The 17,866-nt window shown below is 36.8% G+C and overlaps 1 protein-coding gene across 2 annotated transcripts in view; it reads left to right on the forward strand.

Annotated features, from left to right (window-relative positions):
• The window catches only part of LOC148940672 (peptidyl-prolyl cis-trans isomerase H), a 34,093-nt gene extending 16,474 nt beyond the window's left edge, over nt 1–17,619 (forward strand). For both annotated transcript variants that reach the window (XM_089105347.1, XM_089105346.1), the window contains exons 2-5: nt 634–724; nt 14,006–14,182; nt 15,266–15,361; nt 17,339–17,619. In XM_089105347.1, coding sequence (XP_088961473.1) covers nt 641–724; nt 14,006–14,182; nt 15,266–15,361; nt 17,339–17,536 — 555 coding nt within the window. In that variant the 5' untranslated portion in view covers nt 634–640 and the 3' untranslated portion in view covers nt 17,537–17,619. The remainder of the gene's footprint in view (nt 1–633; nt 725–14,005; nt 14,183–15,265; nt 15,362–17,338) is intronic.
• Nucleotides 17,620–17,866: the final 247 nt, after the last annotated feature.

Genomic DNA, 17,866 nt, shown 5'->3' on the forward strand with positions numbered 1-17,866 from the left:
ATATCTTTTATTGTTTAAACTGAACTACAGAAACAGGCAAAACATAAAAATGAAATACAGGGGTAAATGCAAAGACTGACTTTGTTTTACTACATTTTTAAGAAGAATAAGGTCTTTCTTACTTATCTCGATGGACGAGAACTTAAGATACCTTTTTTATGCATCCGCGAATGATATTGTTGTTCTGGCTTTGCGAGTTTGCTTGTATCAAAATGTAGAGTTGTTTTATGAAGACGAAAGGCTTTCTATTAAATGGGAGGAAAACAATTGTTTAAGCTTTCTAAACTACGTTAGAATGACAATAAAAATGTCGCTCAGGTACTATTGTACCTACAACGTTCTAAACATTCAGATATGTGGTCTAAGGGATGGAATTTTCAGAAATGGGTACATTAGCGATTTATGCAATCTTGACCACTCCAGCTTGGATGATTTTGTGAAGGAAACTAAAGCACCCTAAAGAAAACATTAATTGCTGCTTAAATTATTATTGTCAATTGTATATGACTTAGATATAAAAAAAAAACTGCTTAATGTAGGATGATTTATTATAAAGAATAAAAAAATAGAAATGAGTTTTTTTTACAGTGTATAATGTACCATTTTTATATATGTATATATTTTTCATTTTAGCTGAAAAATGCCCACATGGAATCAGGTGCAAAGCCAATTAAGGTCATCAACTAATCCTGTTGTTTTTATGGATGTTGCAATAGGGTCAATGGTGAGATCTTCAGTTTATAATATTCTCATGATTCTATCCCTGCAATAATAACAAGAAACTCTACTGCATTAAGTCAGCGTTCTAAGAATTAAACTTAACATTATTGTTACACTAGCGAAAGAGCCTATTGGACCACAAACATAAAAAAAGAAAAAAAAGACAATAGCGTATCTCTTGAAATGTGCTCATAATATGACGTCACACATATGAATTTTTATCCAAAATTAAAGCTCTAAACGAAAAAAAAATGTTTTGCCCCATTATCTCCAACATGAAATTCGAAGAAAAGGAATCAGAAGAAGCATCCTAGTGCAGTCTAAGTAAAGAACCATTTGCCTTCAGTGTGTTATTTATTTATTTCTTCCTTCTTTTCCCCCTTTTTCACTTTGTATTGAAGGGTGGTTGTAGGAACTTGGAAGGGAGTTCATTAGAGGGAAAATCTTAGGGTCCTTTTCAAAAGTTGAAAGTGATTTAGGTTAGCCTTTCCCCTCCCGTGCATTTTTGCTGCTCAGCCTCTATAACCCTCTTTTAGTTTAGATCAGATTTCTAGATAGCAGTTTTGTTCAAAATCGTTAAAAAGTTCAAAGAATAATCCCTTGGGGGTAACATGGCCTCCATAGCCCCTAAGGAAAGGAGCTATGATGCAAACTGCCAATTGCCTACACATAGGTTTTATAAATGAAAAAGGCATGCTTGATTGATCTTGGGTGTGCGATTGGCTTGAAGCTTTCTGGGATCGTTCTCTGGGTCAAAAGCATCACACATTTTGTTGTAGAGGTAGGGGGCTGGGGTGCCCCGAAACGGGGCAATTTTTTCCCCTTATCAGTTTCAAACTTATAGCCGTAACTTCTTAGACCAAGAGGAACCCAATGTGCAAATAAAACTTTTTTTACCTATCCCCCCCCCCCAAAAAAAAGTAGGCACATAAAAAGGGCGAAAAAATGTTATCCGATCGGCTCAAAACTGACATCCGTAAGTCCATGGGCTAAGGAGGCTCTAATGCAGAAGAAATACTAGATGCTGTATTTCTTCTAGTATCTTTAATATCTAGAAGAAATACTAGATACTAAATACTGTCATTTTGTATGGAAGGGATGATTGTATAAACAAGGAAGGGGGCTCATTTGATAGGAATGGTAAAGTTCTGGTACCCTTTTTAAAGACCAAAAGTGACTTGAGGGAAACCAGCCTTCTTTCTGTGCCTATTTATGCTACACGGCCCTCCTGTAACTCCCGTAATATCGGATCAAAGTTCTGCCATTTCAGAGGCATTGCTTTGTATAGCAATTTGTAGCGTTGCCTAAAGTAAACAGCTATTAGCTGCTCATGTGTTTTTTTTTCGTGGCTACTTCGGAAGCCGTGGCTGTAGAAACTTGGGAGGGTCTCATTTGATTGGAAATACAAGCTCTAGTGTCCTTTTTAAGGATAAAATATTGGACGGTAACCAGCCGCTCTTCTGCGCTCTTTTTTTGCTACTTGGCTCCCCTGTAACCCCCATAATGTAAGATCAAAGTTTCGAGAGAGCCGTATTGTTTGAAATAGTCCAAAATTCCTTTACCTATGCCCCCAGGATAGATTTTGTCTAACTAAAGAGCCCTCCATCTTCAGTGCATTATTATCTATTTCTTTCCTCTTTTTTCTCCTGGCCGCTTCGTACGGAAGGGGTGGTTGTAGAAACTTAGAAGAGTTCATTTGATTGGAGATTTAGTGCCCAGTTGAAAGCACTCCCGTTCCCTTGTTTTGCTACTTGGCCCATCTATAAAAAATTCTATTAAATTTGATCAAAATTCTCACATAGAAATTTTGTTCAATATAGATGAAATGCCTAATAAATACGCCTCCAAGAATGACATACTCCCCACAGCCACATGAGGAAAGAGTTGTAATTTAATTTAATTTTCAGTTTTTTACAGTATAGCTTTTATAGTGGAAATAGAGGGGAGGATGATTGATCTTGGGTGTCCGATTGGTTTGAAACTTTTTGGGATTGTTCCCTAGACCAAGAGAAACACATGTTTTCCAGGGAGGTGGAGGGTGTTTAGGGGCCTGGGAATTGACTAGAAAACTTTTTATTACAGATTAGTGGGAAATTTCCTGCCATAAGTCCGTGGGCCAGGAGAAACCTAATGGACCCAAAAAAATCTTCAGAGTACAGGGCCCAAAAAAGGTAAAAAAAAACGTTTCTCTCGATCAAATCGAAACTTATATCCTTTTCCTCGGGCCATGGGGACTCCAATGCAGAAGGAAGAATAGGAAAAAAAAAGCTAAAGGTTTCGCTGAAAACAGGGCCCAAATACAGGCTAAAAAATTGGTTTTTCTGAATGGTTTGAGACTGAAAATTGTAACTCCCTGTGCGAAGGGGACCCTAATATACAAATAGTTCAACAATGATTAATCGAAAGGGACCAACATTTTAGTCAGTTTGGCTTGAAATTATTCATTTTAATTTTTGTTCGTTTTGAGTCTCATTTATTTGTTGGTAATATTTATTTGTGGGTCTCATTATCAGATGGAATTATTATATGACTTTTTTGCTTGTTTTAGGTTTTAATATGGAACTTTAGTTTTTGCTAAAAAACCTCATTTTTTTAAAACGTTTTTTTTTTAATTTCCTAGAAGCAAGAACGTAGATTCCATTCAAATTCAAAACAGTATTAGAAAATAAAGATGATTTTTATAATATGAATGATCTTGCTTTTCGTAAGAACGAAATACTGTAAAATATATCAAGAAAAGTTGAAAGGTTAATAATTGAACAAAATATACGTATACATACCAATGAAGGACTATGAAATTTCTACCTACTTAAGCACCCAGATTCCTTAAAGACTTTAAATTGTTGATGCAGCATGACTAGGAAGTGTTTGTCAGTTCAACCAGTAATTCCGGACGACACTTGAGTCTTTCCCAGAGATTTTATTGAACTTACTAATTTTGCTTTCGAAAGTGTAATGGTAAGGTAAAATTATTATTATAAGGTAAAATTTATTATTCCAGCAAAAAAAAAATTAATATAAGTAAATGTACGAACAATACTTTCTAGTAAACCAGAAATTTACTTCTAGAAGTGTACCACCCTACATTTCAAACGAAATTTTGTTCTTTAAGAGAAAGTATTTTTATTGGGTCTGCTTTCACAATTCTAGAAAAGAAAAATCGGAACTTAAATTTGAAAAACACGTTCCTTTCAAATGTATAGAAAATCTAACTTTTTAATTCTTTGTTGATCCGTCAGTTCTAGATATTGCTTCAACCAACCAAATAGGTTTCAATTTTTGAAAAACATCAGTAATGTTTGTAATGGGTTGGAGATGCAGCCAACCTCATACTTGCTGTTGTTCTTATCTATAAACCTTTATTAGCCTTGTGATATTGTTGTTGTGGATAATATGAAAAAATAAAAATAAACTCTGAAATACAAATTGTTTTCAGTAAAGTACAAATGACATATAGAATACCAATCCTGCGCTCGGTTTTCGGCTTTATACAATTCATAAGAACATGATCATCAGCAAAAGTACCAGACGAACGTATTGAAAGATATTTTTGGATGAAGGGAAGAAGAATCGACAGCATTTGTAAGGACTGGAATTTTGACGAATAGAAAAGAGGATTTAAATAAACGTAAAAAAGAACTGATCTAACAACATGCCTTTATGGAACTCTTTTGTTTTCTGTAACTTAAATATTATAACAGAGAGTTAAAGAAGTGGAAATACCAGATAAATAGCATTTAAAACACTACAATATATTAGATCTAATCTCTATGATTGAAAAATTCATAAGCTTTACACACTGCGACGGACATGCAACCACAATCAATTAATCTGGTTCATCTGTGTTCATTAGAATGGTTCTCAGATCAGTGTTTAAGTTTTAAGTGTTTAAGATCAGTGTTAAGTAAGTGTTTAATCAGTGTTCAGAACAGCCAGATCATAATTGTATTCTCGCATCAGGTTAATAAATACGCGAGAAATTTTGAAGCTTAAAAAGTCCCATGCACGGTTCTTTCTATGATTTGCCTGAACTCAGGCAGCAGGGATTTAACCGATATTTAACTTCCATTTCTTCAAGAGCCAATATTATGTGAGTCTACAATCTTGACTCTTTTATGACACTTGGAGGAAACAAGAGCCAAAGCTATATTTATCAACCGAGTAGAAGGGCCTGCCATAATTGGTAACATAAATTATAAAAGCCTATGTAAAATTAAAACCATTTCTCGTCACATTATAGATCATTATCATTATTATTAACATTATGACAGGCGGACCCACCAAACTGAGCCAAAGTTCTGGCCACAAGCGCTCAGTGCTTCAATATCCAGAAAGAAAAATAACATGTAAATAAAAAAGAAGAATGAAAAAAAAACCTAACCAGCTATTTGGGGACTAGAGGCAAATTATTTTCCCATCCTTATCATATATCCTGCCAGCTGACGGACCATCCCTCCACAAGTATTTCCTCCAGTTTAATATTTTAATTATTAAATGTCTCCAGCCGGCATCTACTCCCTGGTGGGTATTCTTTTGTTAGATGCCTTCTTGGCTCCATGGCTATATGATATTTTTGGCAAGTTGATTAATCAGCTCTTCTAATTCAAATGAGATGATTCCAAAATTTCCCAATGCCTGTATCAGCTTCAATACCCATGACATTATAGATATTCAGAATTTAAAGAATGATCATCCAGTTAAATAGTCCAGCTAACAAGAATGCACCGATGACTTTTTCCGACTTCGCCGTGTACTAGTCCGATGCAGTTCGCAAAATGTTGCAAGTCGTTTAACATTATAAACCATGTATTGTACCGGTGAACACGGTTGCCACCAGATATTGGCGTGGCAATGGTGCTGCACCACTTATTTGGTGGGAAAAGCCTCGCTAGCGCCAAATAATGTCCTAAAATTGCTCGCCGTCCCCACTACTGTACAGTAAATATGTTAATACACTATTACGGTATACCCTCCTCCAGGGTATGATAATATGATGGAACGGTCAAACAGCCAAACTCTAGGTCAAGTGTGCACCCAACCTGGGTCACCCCTAATATCTCTAGATATTTCCTTGGAGGGTAAATGGACCCCCCCCCTGTTGATATAATAAATGACGGAATGTCTCGCAAACTCTTTTTCTACCCTGTCTAGGCTCCTGGAAAATATTCTACACGGCTGTAGAAAATAGCTTACTTGTATTCTTCCAAAAAGGCACAAAACACATATATCAACTGTGAGAAAAATTCCCTAAGCGGGGTCTCAAATGCAGACTCTTAATACAGATTAAAAACAAAACCACTAGTTCTATACAACGAATTTTGAGTAGGGGTGGACCTTAAATTTGCCCCAACCAATCAGCTAAATAAAATTTCAAATTCCTGGCTTCTTTTCAATAATATTATCTTTCAATGGCCCAGAACAGGAAGACCAAAATAGAATTTAGCTTACAAGCTTACTTATTGCAAAAGAATCTAGCTTAGCAACGAGAGTTTAACTCATGATTCAAAATTATCCTATAGGCAAATGTAATTGCGGAACAGAAAACAGGTTATTTAACTGAAAAGAAAAGAAACAGGGGTGAAACTTTAACACCTCCCCCCGGAAGATAAATGCGTCACGCTGGTCTACCCATACAAACATAACCACTGAACTTAAATTTTACAGAATATATTTGTCTTCTTTCTTCCCCAGCGTCGGTGCTACTGCTTCCACCGCTTGGCCCTGGATCTGTCGGCATCCACGCGTCTCTACTGCAGAACCACCATGGTCTAGGTCGTGTGGGCGTCCGAATAAAATTTTGAAAATGGAAGTCCACCAGATTAGCAGAACATGATCGTGCTTAGCATGATTAACAAAAATTTCTCACCCTCACGAATTAAAATTTAAAAGAGCGTAGAATCGGTTTCTGGCACATTCGATGATGCTAGTCATTATGAAAAATTGGCTGAACTAGCCTATTAATTTCCATCGGTGGAAACAACACCACATTTCAATTAAGATGTAAATTGCCCCTTAGCATAATTTCAAAGAATTTAAGGCCGAAAAAACCACAGGGAAATCAGCTAAAAGTTTGAGCGAGTCATTAGTCAGTTCATTCTGGGTTCTCTCCCCTGTTATAATCAAATGAAGAATAGGCATTGATATTAACTGAAGATTAAATTTGGATACGTGTCCCACTGACTAAGGTTTGCCGGAAATAATTGTCGATTCCCATGAAGAGTAAAAACTATGAATAGGGTTACTGGACAAAGGTTTGGGTGAAATATGAAGTGACTGGGAGAGAGTATCCCCCACAGACTCCAGATCAGAGTGGTAAAATGTCGGTAATATGGTCACAACTGGCCAACAAGTTGTCCATTGAGTGAATCGTCCATCATTCATTGTTCCCCAAAGGGGCTCCCCCTCCCCCCCCCCCAAAAAAAAGAGACCATATCTCTCTTAGAGTTGATAGAACTAATCTCAGATTCCTTCCCAATCTGTTCCAATCCAACCCGACATTCAACATTTCCCAACTTTTCTCCAACCCGTTGTAGGTCGTTCAAGTCTATTTTGTGATCATCTTGTTTTACTCCCCATGGGTCTTGGACCTCTTTGTCCCCCCTATTATTTATTTTATTTATGTTACCTAGGCATGGCCCATCTAATTTTTATTTTTCGCCACTGCAGGCTGAATCCACAAATTTTGTCTCTTGTTAGCATTTATCTTTTCATTTTTACTTTTCTTAACGTTTTCAATCGTGCAAACTAAATCTTGATTAAATTTGAATTGTTCTCCAGTGTCCACCATCTTTGACTGCGTCTCTTTATTGTATTTGAATTTAATATTCCATTTCTCCCTTTTTGTTTTCTTTTCTTTTGCCATTGTTGTAAATAAATTTCTATCAAATGGGAATTGAATTCCGACACTTGTTTTTTCATATTGTACTAAAATTTCTTTAACTTTTCGAGGAAAAGCGCATACAATAGATTTCGTCTCATTTTTTTGGTACAATCAGTGCTTCATTTTGGCATATACTTGTCGGCATCTCATATTCGGTAAAATTATTCTGAAGTTTTGTATTTGTGAAAATTTTCTCGAAAAATTATTTTTGCGCGTCTTATTTTCAATATTATGTGGCTTAGCCACTTCCGCATCTCATTTTTTCGCATTATCAACATTTCGAACTGGAGTATCAAGCATTTCGTTTTTTTTTCGACAGGGTTGTTTAGCCTCCCATTTTGTTTTATGGGCCGATCCACCTCCCCGCATAGTCAACGAAGTAGCATGTTTTTCCGTCTTAGTGTAGTTTTGTAATTTTCCCACTGTTAAAGAAGTCGCTTTTAAGGATAGTAGATTTTCGATGTCCCCAAAGTCGCCTCGTACTAAAACATCAACTGCAAGAGTAGTTACTAAGCCTACTTTTATCGTTTTTCTCTAGACTGTACCGTCCTTCTTTGCAATTTCTATTCTAACGCAAGTAGACGGGCATGGGTGCTCATCTCCATAATGACATAATGTTGTAATCTTATTTTTATTGTCTCTCTCCGTTCTATTGATTAGCTCAGTTTGCACATAAGTTTGGTCACTGCAAGAATCAATTGCCATTTCAACTAATTCCCCGTCAAATTTTCCGGATATTTTATGCGACTCTGCAAACGCATATTTTTTTTTCATTATTATGGGCCATGGCCCAGGCTGTCGTTTTATGTGGTTTTGATAATATTTACTGGGCAAGTTTCTTGCAAAATGCCCTGTAGTACCACAGTTATAGCAAGTTACTTCTCTTTGCTTGTGCTGAAATGCATTTTTTTATTCTTTGTTATAGTGCCTATTTTTATTATACTTTTCATATTGAAATATCTGTGTCCTCGACTTCCTCTCTTATATCGGTCCACCTATTCGCGAGTTATGCCATTTCTTCGCTTGTTTTCGGGTTCTTTTCTTCTAAATATATTCTCAATTCCCTGTGGGTATTTTCTAAAAATAGTACAGGAATAATAACGTTTGACCAGGAACGAATTGATAAAGTAATGCTTTCTTCCCTATCCAGACCAGAAAAAATCGCTGAACAACATATCCAAAATCTCCATCTCTAACTCGTTGCGAAATTTCTTTTTTTCGCCGTTTTTGTTATTAATTTTTTTTTTTTTGAAAAAAAAGAAATATCACGAAACTGGTGTTTGATATGTCTTTCTGTATCAGATTTAAAAGATGAAACGATATCTGATGTTAGTTTCTCCGAAACGTCAAAAAATAAATCAGAAATACTCTGTTTTTGAACAAAAATGAAAATTTTATAACGTTTTAGGTAAAAAAGAAACAAGCGTTCGATAGAAGTTTCTAGATCAGTTTTGAGTTGACAAACTAGGTTTTCTGAGACACTTCCAGATCTTTTTAATACCCATCCGCCCCGCCCTTCCCAAAAACCCTTGCTCTGCGATGGCTTTTTAGAACAAAATCCATACACCTACAACACCAAAAAACACGACGGGGTAAAAATTATTTGTAATAAAACGTATGAAAATTGCACATCTCATTGATCAAAGGAATAAAAATCACAGGAAAATTAAATCACAGGCTTAAGTAAGTAACAATGGATTTATTTAAAAAAAAATATATATATATATATATCATCGATTCCCTGAAGCAATGCTTGTGCGGGAGAAAACCCACCTAATAAATCAAAAAACCAAGAAACCAAAAAAGAAAAAAAAAGAAAAAGAAAAGAAAAGATAGAAAAAAAAAAAAAAAAAAATAATAATTAGAGCTCAACTTACCGGACCCGAAAACCAACGAACCTCCAAACAACACCCAACAAAATTATAATAATTATAATCATATTCAGCTGCAACTAAACCCTCCTCAAAAACAAAACTTAAGTGGCGTGGAATAATCCATTCAAAATATACACATCAAAACAATGGTTCTTTAGCGACTTACGAAAAAAAAAAAAAGCTCATCCTCAGAAAATTCATCTTCTTGAAACTTCGCGTTGTTGCACGAAACTCCTCTACATACTCGACAAGCTATGGTGCATTCTAGGCCGTTTTTCTTGCAGGAGCATCTCTTATTGTCGCAACCATCAGCTCGGCAATAACACTTCTCTGTCTTTAGAAGATGAGGAGGAGTAGCAGGGAGATACGTCATTTTTGGCTCTAAAACTTCGTTGCCTCGAAGATTCCATCCCCAGCTTAGGGGGTCAACCGTGTTCCCTAGCCAAATCTGAACATGGCTGTAGACTCGGAACGAATGATACTTCGCTGCCATCATAGTCGGAGGCAGCTCTTGTGGATGTACGAATGAAGTGGCAGTATCGACTTTCCTCTGGAAAACTTGGCTCCTGGCAGTGTCAAGACTTGGCAGGTCCTGGCAGTTATAGAGTATCAGCAAAGCTTTCTCTCCAGCCACAGCTATCTCATCATGAGATGCAGAGTTTTTGGTAAACAGGGTACCGGCGTCTCTGAAACTTGAGCTGGATAACAATAGCTGAAGAGCTTTTCCTTTTCCGATGCCATAAAGGTGCAATGTTGTGTCGCAATCCAGTATGGCGTGACACAACGGCATCAGCTGGCAAACTTCCGATTCTAACTTGTCTTTTATCTGACAAACATCCCAAGCTGATCATTCACTTTCGAATTTCGCTTCCGGCGAGAAGTAAACTCGATTTGAACTCGTGTCTACGTGACAGAAGAGGAGGACTAGAACATCCGTGTCATCAGCAACCACAATGGTGTCGCTATGGAGTGCAATTCCTGCTTCTTCACTTTGTCCAGATCAGCATCTCCTTCAGAGTGGTATACTTCGCAACCGCTGGCTACCAGAGCGTTTCCAAGAATCTTAAGAAAACGCGATTTGTTCTCCTTGCATGAAAGAAAACTCATCTTTCTTCATGCAAAGATTCATGTCTTTGGTAAATAATACTTCGCCGCCGACAGATCCAGCTCGACGCAAATGGGTTGCATCCTTGATTGACGGACCGCTGTCGTATCCGTCGAAGACGCAGACTGCACTGGGATACTTTTTTTCTGTGTAATGAATGTACGAAGACATGATAGCCTTGTATGCGAAAGTGACCTTCTACAGGATCCGATGGAGAAGGGTGTTCCCGTCTAAGACGAAGCTGATACTTCCCACCGGGCTTAGGGACTGAGCATCAAACCCAAATGACCGATAGACTGTATTTACTAGCTCGGGCTTGTTGGCCTTTCGCTTGAATCTGTTTCTTTCGAAAAGAGCAGGAGGAATGGTACAGAGCTCAAACTTGAAATAATCTTCCTTGAGGCTAGACCTCTGGGTAACGATAATGAACCTCTGAAAAAGTAGCGCCGGGTCGATCTGCGCCACCTCAGAAGAGCCCGACTTTTTTGTGGTTGTCAGAGTCACTTGGTATTTCTTTTTAAAGACGTGTTCCATCAAGGTCTTTTCTTGCATCTTGTCTAAGATTTTCTTCCCAGCAGATTCGGCTTCGTCAATAATTACGCCTGGAGATGAAGTTCCTCCATTTGCAACGTTTCTCAGTTGTACATTGCCTTTGAATGGGGATGACACTTCGAAGAAATCTACCAACTTCGCGGTATCTTCACAGTCACGGGTTTGTCTGTTCAGACTCGAGTCACGATACTGCTCGCTTGTAGAGTAGCCGATATTCATCAGGTTCTGCATTAACAGATTTACCTCAAGACACGCCGGCCTCGATAGGACCCAAATCACTCTCCACCAGTGAGTCCTCCCGATGTCTTTAGGCTTCGCATGTACTCTTGTTCAATAACTAAGTCTGCTGAGAGGCTGGCCCACCGCCTATCTGACCTTCTAATCTGTGTCCTTGCTCACTGAACACCTGAAACATTTTTTGGTGACGACTGGGAAGTTTAGTCATCTCTTGGATGTACAACCAGACAGATTTCACATAAAGGTTGTGCCCGGATGCGGCTAGGTAGGGAAGCATTTCTGCTGCAAGCTGCAAATGCAGGTCCCAGAGACCCAGTTTTTCGGCTCGTATAAACTTGAGAAGATTTTCAACCATGTCAAGGTACTGCAGCCAGAGCTTTGCTGTTCGGTGATCTGCGCTTTAAAAGCAGGGAAATGTATCTTTCAACTGCTTATAACTGCACCAGTAGATGACACTGATAAGCAAAATGGTCTATGAAGCGGAGATAACTTTCTATTTACATACGACTGCAGCTCGGTTGCCACAAGATGGCGTTGAGAACGTGTGTAAAAGTAATCACGCTAGCTTGGAAAGATCTGGATGTATACTGAAAAAAGACAAACGAACGGACAAAAAAAACACACAAAAAAAAGATATCATGGTTATCACTTAGTTTTTTTTGCCAAAAATACCGAAATTTTGCATTTTTTTTTTACTAAAAATGGATTTTTTTTTCATTTTATTTGACGTTTATAAGAAAAACTATTGTCAGAAACGGTTTCAGCTCTCAATTCTGATGCAGCAAGACGTATCAACCACTCATTTCGTGACACTTCATTTTTTCATGAAAAATAAAAATTAATGTAACAAAAATAGCGAAAAAAACAAATTTGTCAACGGGTTAGAGATGAAGATTTTGGATATGTTGCTCAGCGCTTTTTTCTGGTCCGGATGGTCAAGAAAGCATTACTTTATCAATTTGTTCTATCTGGTATTCTATCAGCCTCCTCCTTTTTCTCTCTCGCTATTCTTTCGCCCTCAATGAAATTTAACATACGCTGCGTCATATCTACATGACTACTTGTTCTTGACCCCCTGCTAAACATTGAGCTTCTACTACTCCTGCTACTCGGTCTACTTTGATGCCTTCTGTCATTATGTCCTCTTAATTCGTTTTCTGAGTGTTCGTTCTCTGTCTGTATTTGTTCTTATCCGGAACTCTTCTTCATTTTCCTTAGCATTTGAGAGGTGAGTTGGTTTTGTTTTCCTCGTGTTTTCATATAATGATTTATGTTCGTGTATTACCGCCACTTTATCTATTTCATGTTCTCTCATATTACCGGGTGTGCTCCTTCCCGATTGTATTTTTTGTACTCCCGCATCTGTTTCTTTATCTAGGCCTCCATTATCTGGGAAAAATACCTTTTGAGTCTGTAGTATATTCTTTTCTCCTTCTATGGTTCGTACCAGAGATCGTCCTATTCTTGATTTTGTTTTGAAGTTCCTTCTTTCGCACGTGTCAGAAATGTCTATTTCACCTCCTGAAAGATATAGGGTTCCATCTGATGGTGAATTCCCTAGGGTACTTCTAGTGGGAGTCGCATATAAATGTGAATCTGAATATGATGTTTTCTGGTTCACCGCGGTAGCTTTTTTGGAATGCATATCTAATTCTATGAACTCCTGTCACTTTTCTGACCTTGTGTGAATCTTCCGTCTATCCGCCATCATTTCAAAATTCAGGTAACATCAAAATACTTCTTCAATCTAAAGGAAAATCCTTTTTCCAATGTCACTTCCGGTCTCTTGTGAAAAATTGCTGCGTCTCAATTAGCCTGTTATTTTTGCACATTTATTAGTTGCGTGATATATTGATTCGTATTTTTTAATATATATTCCAACTAGGCATGTAATCACAATAGGCTACTATGTAGGCTAAATTGAGTCGTTTTTTGGAAAACGTGGATTCTTTTACTAGCAGTGTTACTGATAGGTCCTTTAGTGCTGCCACCAAATATTATAATGGTACCAACCAACGCTGGCACCACATATTGTACTGGTGACCACGGTTGCCACCAGGTATTGGCGCGGAAATGGTGCTGCACCACTTATTCGGAGGGGAAAGCCTCGCTAGCGCCAAATGTTGTAATGGAATGGTTCGCGGTCCCCACTACTGTACTGTAAATATAGAGTACGATAATACACTATTACGGTATACCCTGCTCCAGGGTATGGTAACGTGATCGAACGGTCAAACGGCCAAACTTTAGGCCAAGGCTTTGCCCAACCTGGATCACCACTAAGATTTCTAGCCATTTCCTTGGAGGGTAAACGGACCCTCCCCCCCTGTCGATAGATTTGCCCCAACCAATCGTCTAAATAAAATTTCAAATCCCTGGTTTTTTCTGAATAATATTATCTTTCAATGGCCCAGAACAGGAAGACCAAAATATAATTTAGCTTGCAAGCTTACTTATTGTAAAATAATCTAGCTTAGCAACGAGAGTTTAATTTATGACTGAAAATCCTGTAGGCAAATGTAATTACGGAACGGAAAACAGGTCATTTATCTGAAAAGAAAAGAAGCAGGGGTGAAACCCCAATACCATTTTATTATTGTCATTCTTGTTTTTTTTTTTTTTTTTTTTTTTTTTTAGGAAATAGGAAGGATTGTTTTTGAGTTATTTGCAGATGTTGTTCCTAAAACAGCTGAGAATTTTAGGCAGTTTTGCACTGGTGAATATAAAAGGAATGGCGTGCCAACTGGTTACAAAAGATCTTCATTCCATAGAATTATCAAGGATTTTATGATCCAAGGTGGAGATTTTGTTAATGTAAGTTTTTTGTTACAATTGTTATGTTATTAACTTGGACAAAATATGACTCACTTTATGAAATTACTGCTAAATGTTTCTTATTCATGTCTTTGTATTTTGTCTCTCATGGTATTCGTTCCATCATATGCAAGTTTTGGATGGAGAAGCAGCATGCGCAGCTGTGTTGGCCTCAGGCAGCTTGGTGCTGCATTGAGTTGTAATACTATTAGTATGCAGGTTGTCCTGTAGGATGTTGGTTGTTTTTTTTTTTGTTTTTGGGAGGTGGGAGGGGTGGTGAATAATCAGGTTTTATAGTGGTTCTATTTGTGTTCAACAATAATAAAGGACAAATTATTTTCCTAATTTGTAAATTCAAGAGTTGGATTCCAAGATTTATTGTCTAACCTGTAAATGACTACTTTAAAAATATATTTGAATAGTTAGTTCTATGGGTTTTCTACATGGATCTACCAGTATGTATGCATCTACTTTCCACCTCGTCGGTGTCCTTCTGTTTATCTTGGTTAATCATGTCAGAGATTTACAGCCGATATGGTATGATTCCTTGCTCCTTGCGCTTTGGGCCCCGCTCTCCAAGAAAACACATACTATTTATGAATTCCCCCCAAATTTAAAATATTTTTCAAATATTTCTCTTTTTTCCAGCCCCTCCCCCTGCAGAAACAATGCCATGAATAGCTTGAAAGTTGTGCATCAGTATTACATGTTTTTGAAAAGTTGGTATTTTATTGTAACTATCACACCATCAACTTAGAAACATTTTTTATTTATGATAGGTTATACGTATATTTCGTAATGCCATACTTAGTTCATTTCAGATAAAATGTGAGAAACAGAATGTGAGATAAAATGTTTCGTTTTTTTCTATAAATTAAACCATGAGTAATAAAATGGAAACGAAATAAGGAAACACGCAATATTTAGGACATATCTTTCATTCAAAGGATGGCTGAATATCCTCAGGAAATTGGACTTCCATATTGCAAATTATCTATTAACTTGAAGTTTGAATGGTCTACTTGAGGCATAAGTCAATGATACTCTACTGTTTTTGTGATAATGTTCATTGTTTTGTTTTAGGGAGATGGAACTGGAGCTATCAGCATATATGATGGAGAAATGTTTCCAGATGAAAACTTTTTAATGAAACATGAAGGACCTGGCCTGTTATCTATGGTACTTTTAAATTTACTCCAGTGTGCTTTTAGGAAGAAAAACCAATTGAATATCCATTAAAAGATATTTTAATTTAAGTAATTATGATCGTAAGACTTACCTGAAGTCTGTATGTTTTGAAGATTTTTTTATATATAATTTTTTTTATGATAAGCTGTAAGCTAGATTCAATAGCTCTTTCCCTAGGTTTACCAGCCAGCTAAAATTACACAGCACAATCATTACCCACAGTTAACGTTGATGAAAATGAACCTAAAAAGGAATAATGATCATCTTTTTATAACAAAGGTGGAACTAGCATGCACTGGAGGGGAAGGGGTAGACGATTGTGCATAACTATACTTAAATAACGTCTAAAGGGGAAAATATTGACTTACAAAAAGTCAAATAGCGGATAACAGTCTAAAATGCATGATATGTATAATCATACCCATACATACCCATATCTTAGATTAACAAATCCAAAGCAATTCTGTTGATTAATATTGGGCTTTTAATTTAAAGAGAAATCCGATAGAATTGGGTTTGCTTATATTCAGGAAAAGGGTAAAGTAGTATGAAACGTCAAGATTGTATAGCAAATTGAAGACAGTCCTAAAATACTTTTAAGTTTTATTTACCCGCTATTTGTCTCTTCTATTGAATGTAGCTACGGACCAGTCTCTCATAGCCAGCAAGAACGTTATGTAGGAGAGGCGAAAACATGCCTTGAATGGTAGGCTTCTTTTTCCACTTCACATTATAGATGGAGACAGTTTGGATCACTGTCTTATGTTGTGTCCATGTCTGTTAGGGGTTAGCAATCGTTTACTTGGGAATATCGAATTTCTTTTTCTATATGTTATGAAAAGAACATCGGCTTTAGATTTGTGCATGATTTAGTACCTTTAGTTTTCCTTTATGTGAGTGCTTTGATGTCCTTAGTGGCATGAGTGTCCTTTAGAGTAGACATAAAAATATTCACCTCCAAGATGACGGTAGGTCGCTTGCACAACTAGTGCAAAAAGAACGGAAAACTGGTTACCATGGTAACTGGTACTAGTAAAAAAAAAAAGATCACCAACATCATCTAGTGTTCGGTGTTTTTCCTGATGTTTTGAAAACTGAAATCCGGCCGTTGAACACTAATACTTATCAAACTTATACTCAATAGCCACTTACTTGTAATTTTAGCCAAAAGTGGTTTTGACGCATATTCTTAATCAAAGTTTCAACACATATTAGGTATTTAAAATAGTTAATTAGCCTAGTGTAGAAGACTTTTATTTTGGGGCAATTTAAAACGTAGTGAATGGTGAAGAATCCCAATTTCTGTCACCAATCTACCAAGGATTTCCTAAGCTAACCTAGGCCCATTTTGTGCGGACTAGATTTTGAGTTAGAACAATTCTTTAAAACAAAGTATTCTGGTTAATTATTTCTCAAAGAGAAATTTCAAGTTTAATCCTTTGAAATAATCTGATTTTCTTTGATATTTTCTTTTTTTTTCTGAAGAAAAAACATAGAAACTCATAGACTATTTGAGTTACCCTTATTCAATGACTATCTACCTTAGTTCTGCCCTAGGACGGATGGATAGATAATAGACTATCTAACAACAAGTAAAATGACATCATGTTTTATTTATAATTCTGAGAAAGGCTTATGCCAGCTTTGCCTCTCACTCAGACTGTCTGTCTTGGCTTTTTTCTCCTATTAGCCATGGCTCTTAACTTTTTCATCTCAACTCAATCCACCAACTTGATTTTAATTAAAAAGTCAACGGATCTGCAGTAAAAACAGCGCTGCTTTTTTTCTATTATACCATGTAAAATCCTCACCAAATCAATCCTTATACATTTTTCACTCAAATGAAAGGAAGTCTAATCCTTAAAAAAGTCCTAGCTGATTTTGCCACTTCTATCTAATTGATTTGGTTGGATCTTTTTCTTTTGGCACTTACTGGAAACTCCACTGAATGTGAAAATTATATTTTAGGCAAATAGTGGAAAGGATACAAATGGCTGTCAATTCTTTATCACGTGTGCAAAATGTGACTTTCTAGATGGTAAGCATGTCGTTTTCGGAAGAATATTAGATGGACTATTAGTAATGAGGAAAATTGAAAATGTACCAACCGGACCAAACAACAAGCCAAAAATACCGGTAACAATATCTCAGTGTGGTCAGATGTAATGGTTTATGCTCATGTTTTATAAATTCACTATTAAATTTTAAATAAATGCTTGGGCCGCTGTATACCCTTCGGAGTCACAAAATATCGTTTTAAACCTGTTTAAGCTCTGTAGTTGAAGATAATGTTTAGTACGGTTCGTAAATACCAATCTTTCAGTGCATAATAACACAGAAGACAAATAGCGCAATTTGATAACGTAATATCTGTTCACTGACTAATTTGAGAAACATAACTTTAGATGGTACTAGTTATGTTCTTCCTTTCTTTTAGAACTGATTTCACTTTTCTGTCTTTTATACCTTCGTGGTTTTATCCTTTTGACAAGACAG

The sequence above is a fragment of the Artemia sp. Qi Xiang Cuo genome, chromosome 19, assembly GCF_049724085.1.
Source record: "Artemia sp. Qi Xiang Cuo chromosome 19, ASM4972408v1, whole genome shotgun sequence".
In the NCBI taxonomy this organism is placed as follows: domain Eukaryota; kingdom Metazoa; phylum Arthropoda; class Branchiopoda; order Anostraca; family Artemiidae; genus Artemia; species Artemia sp. Qi Xiang Cuo.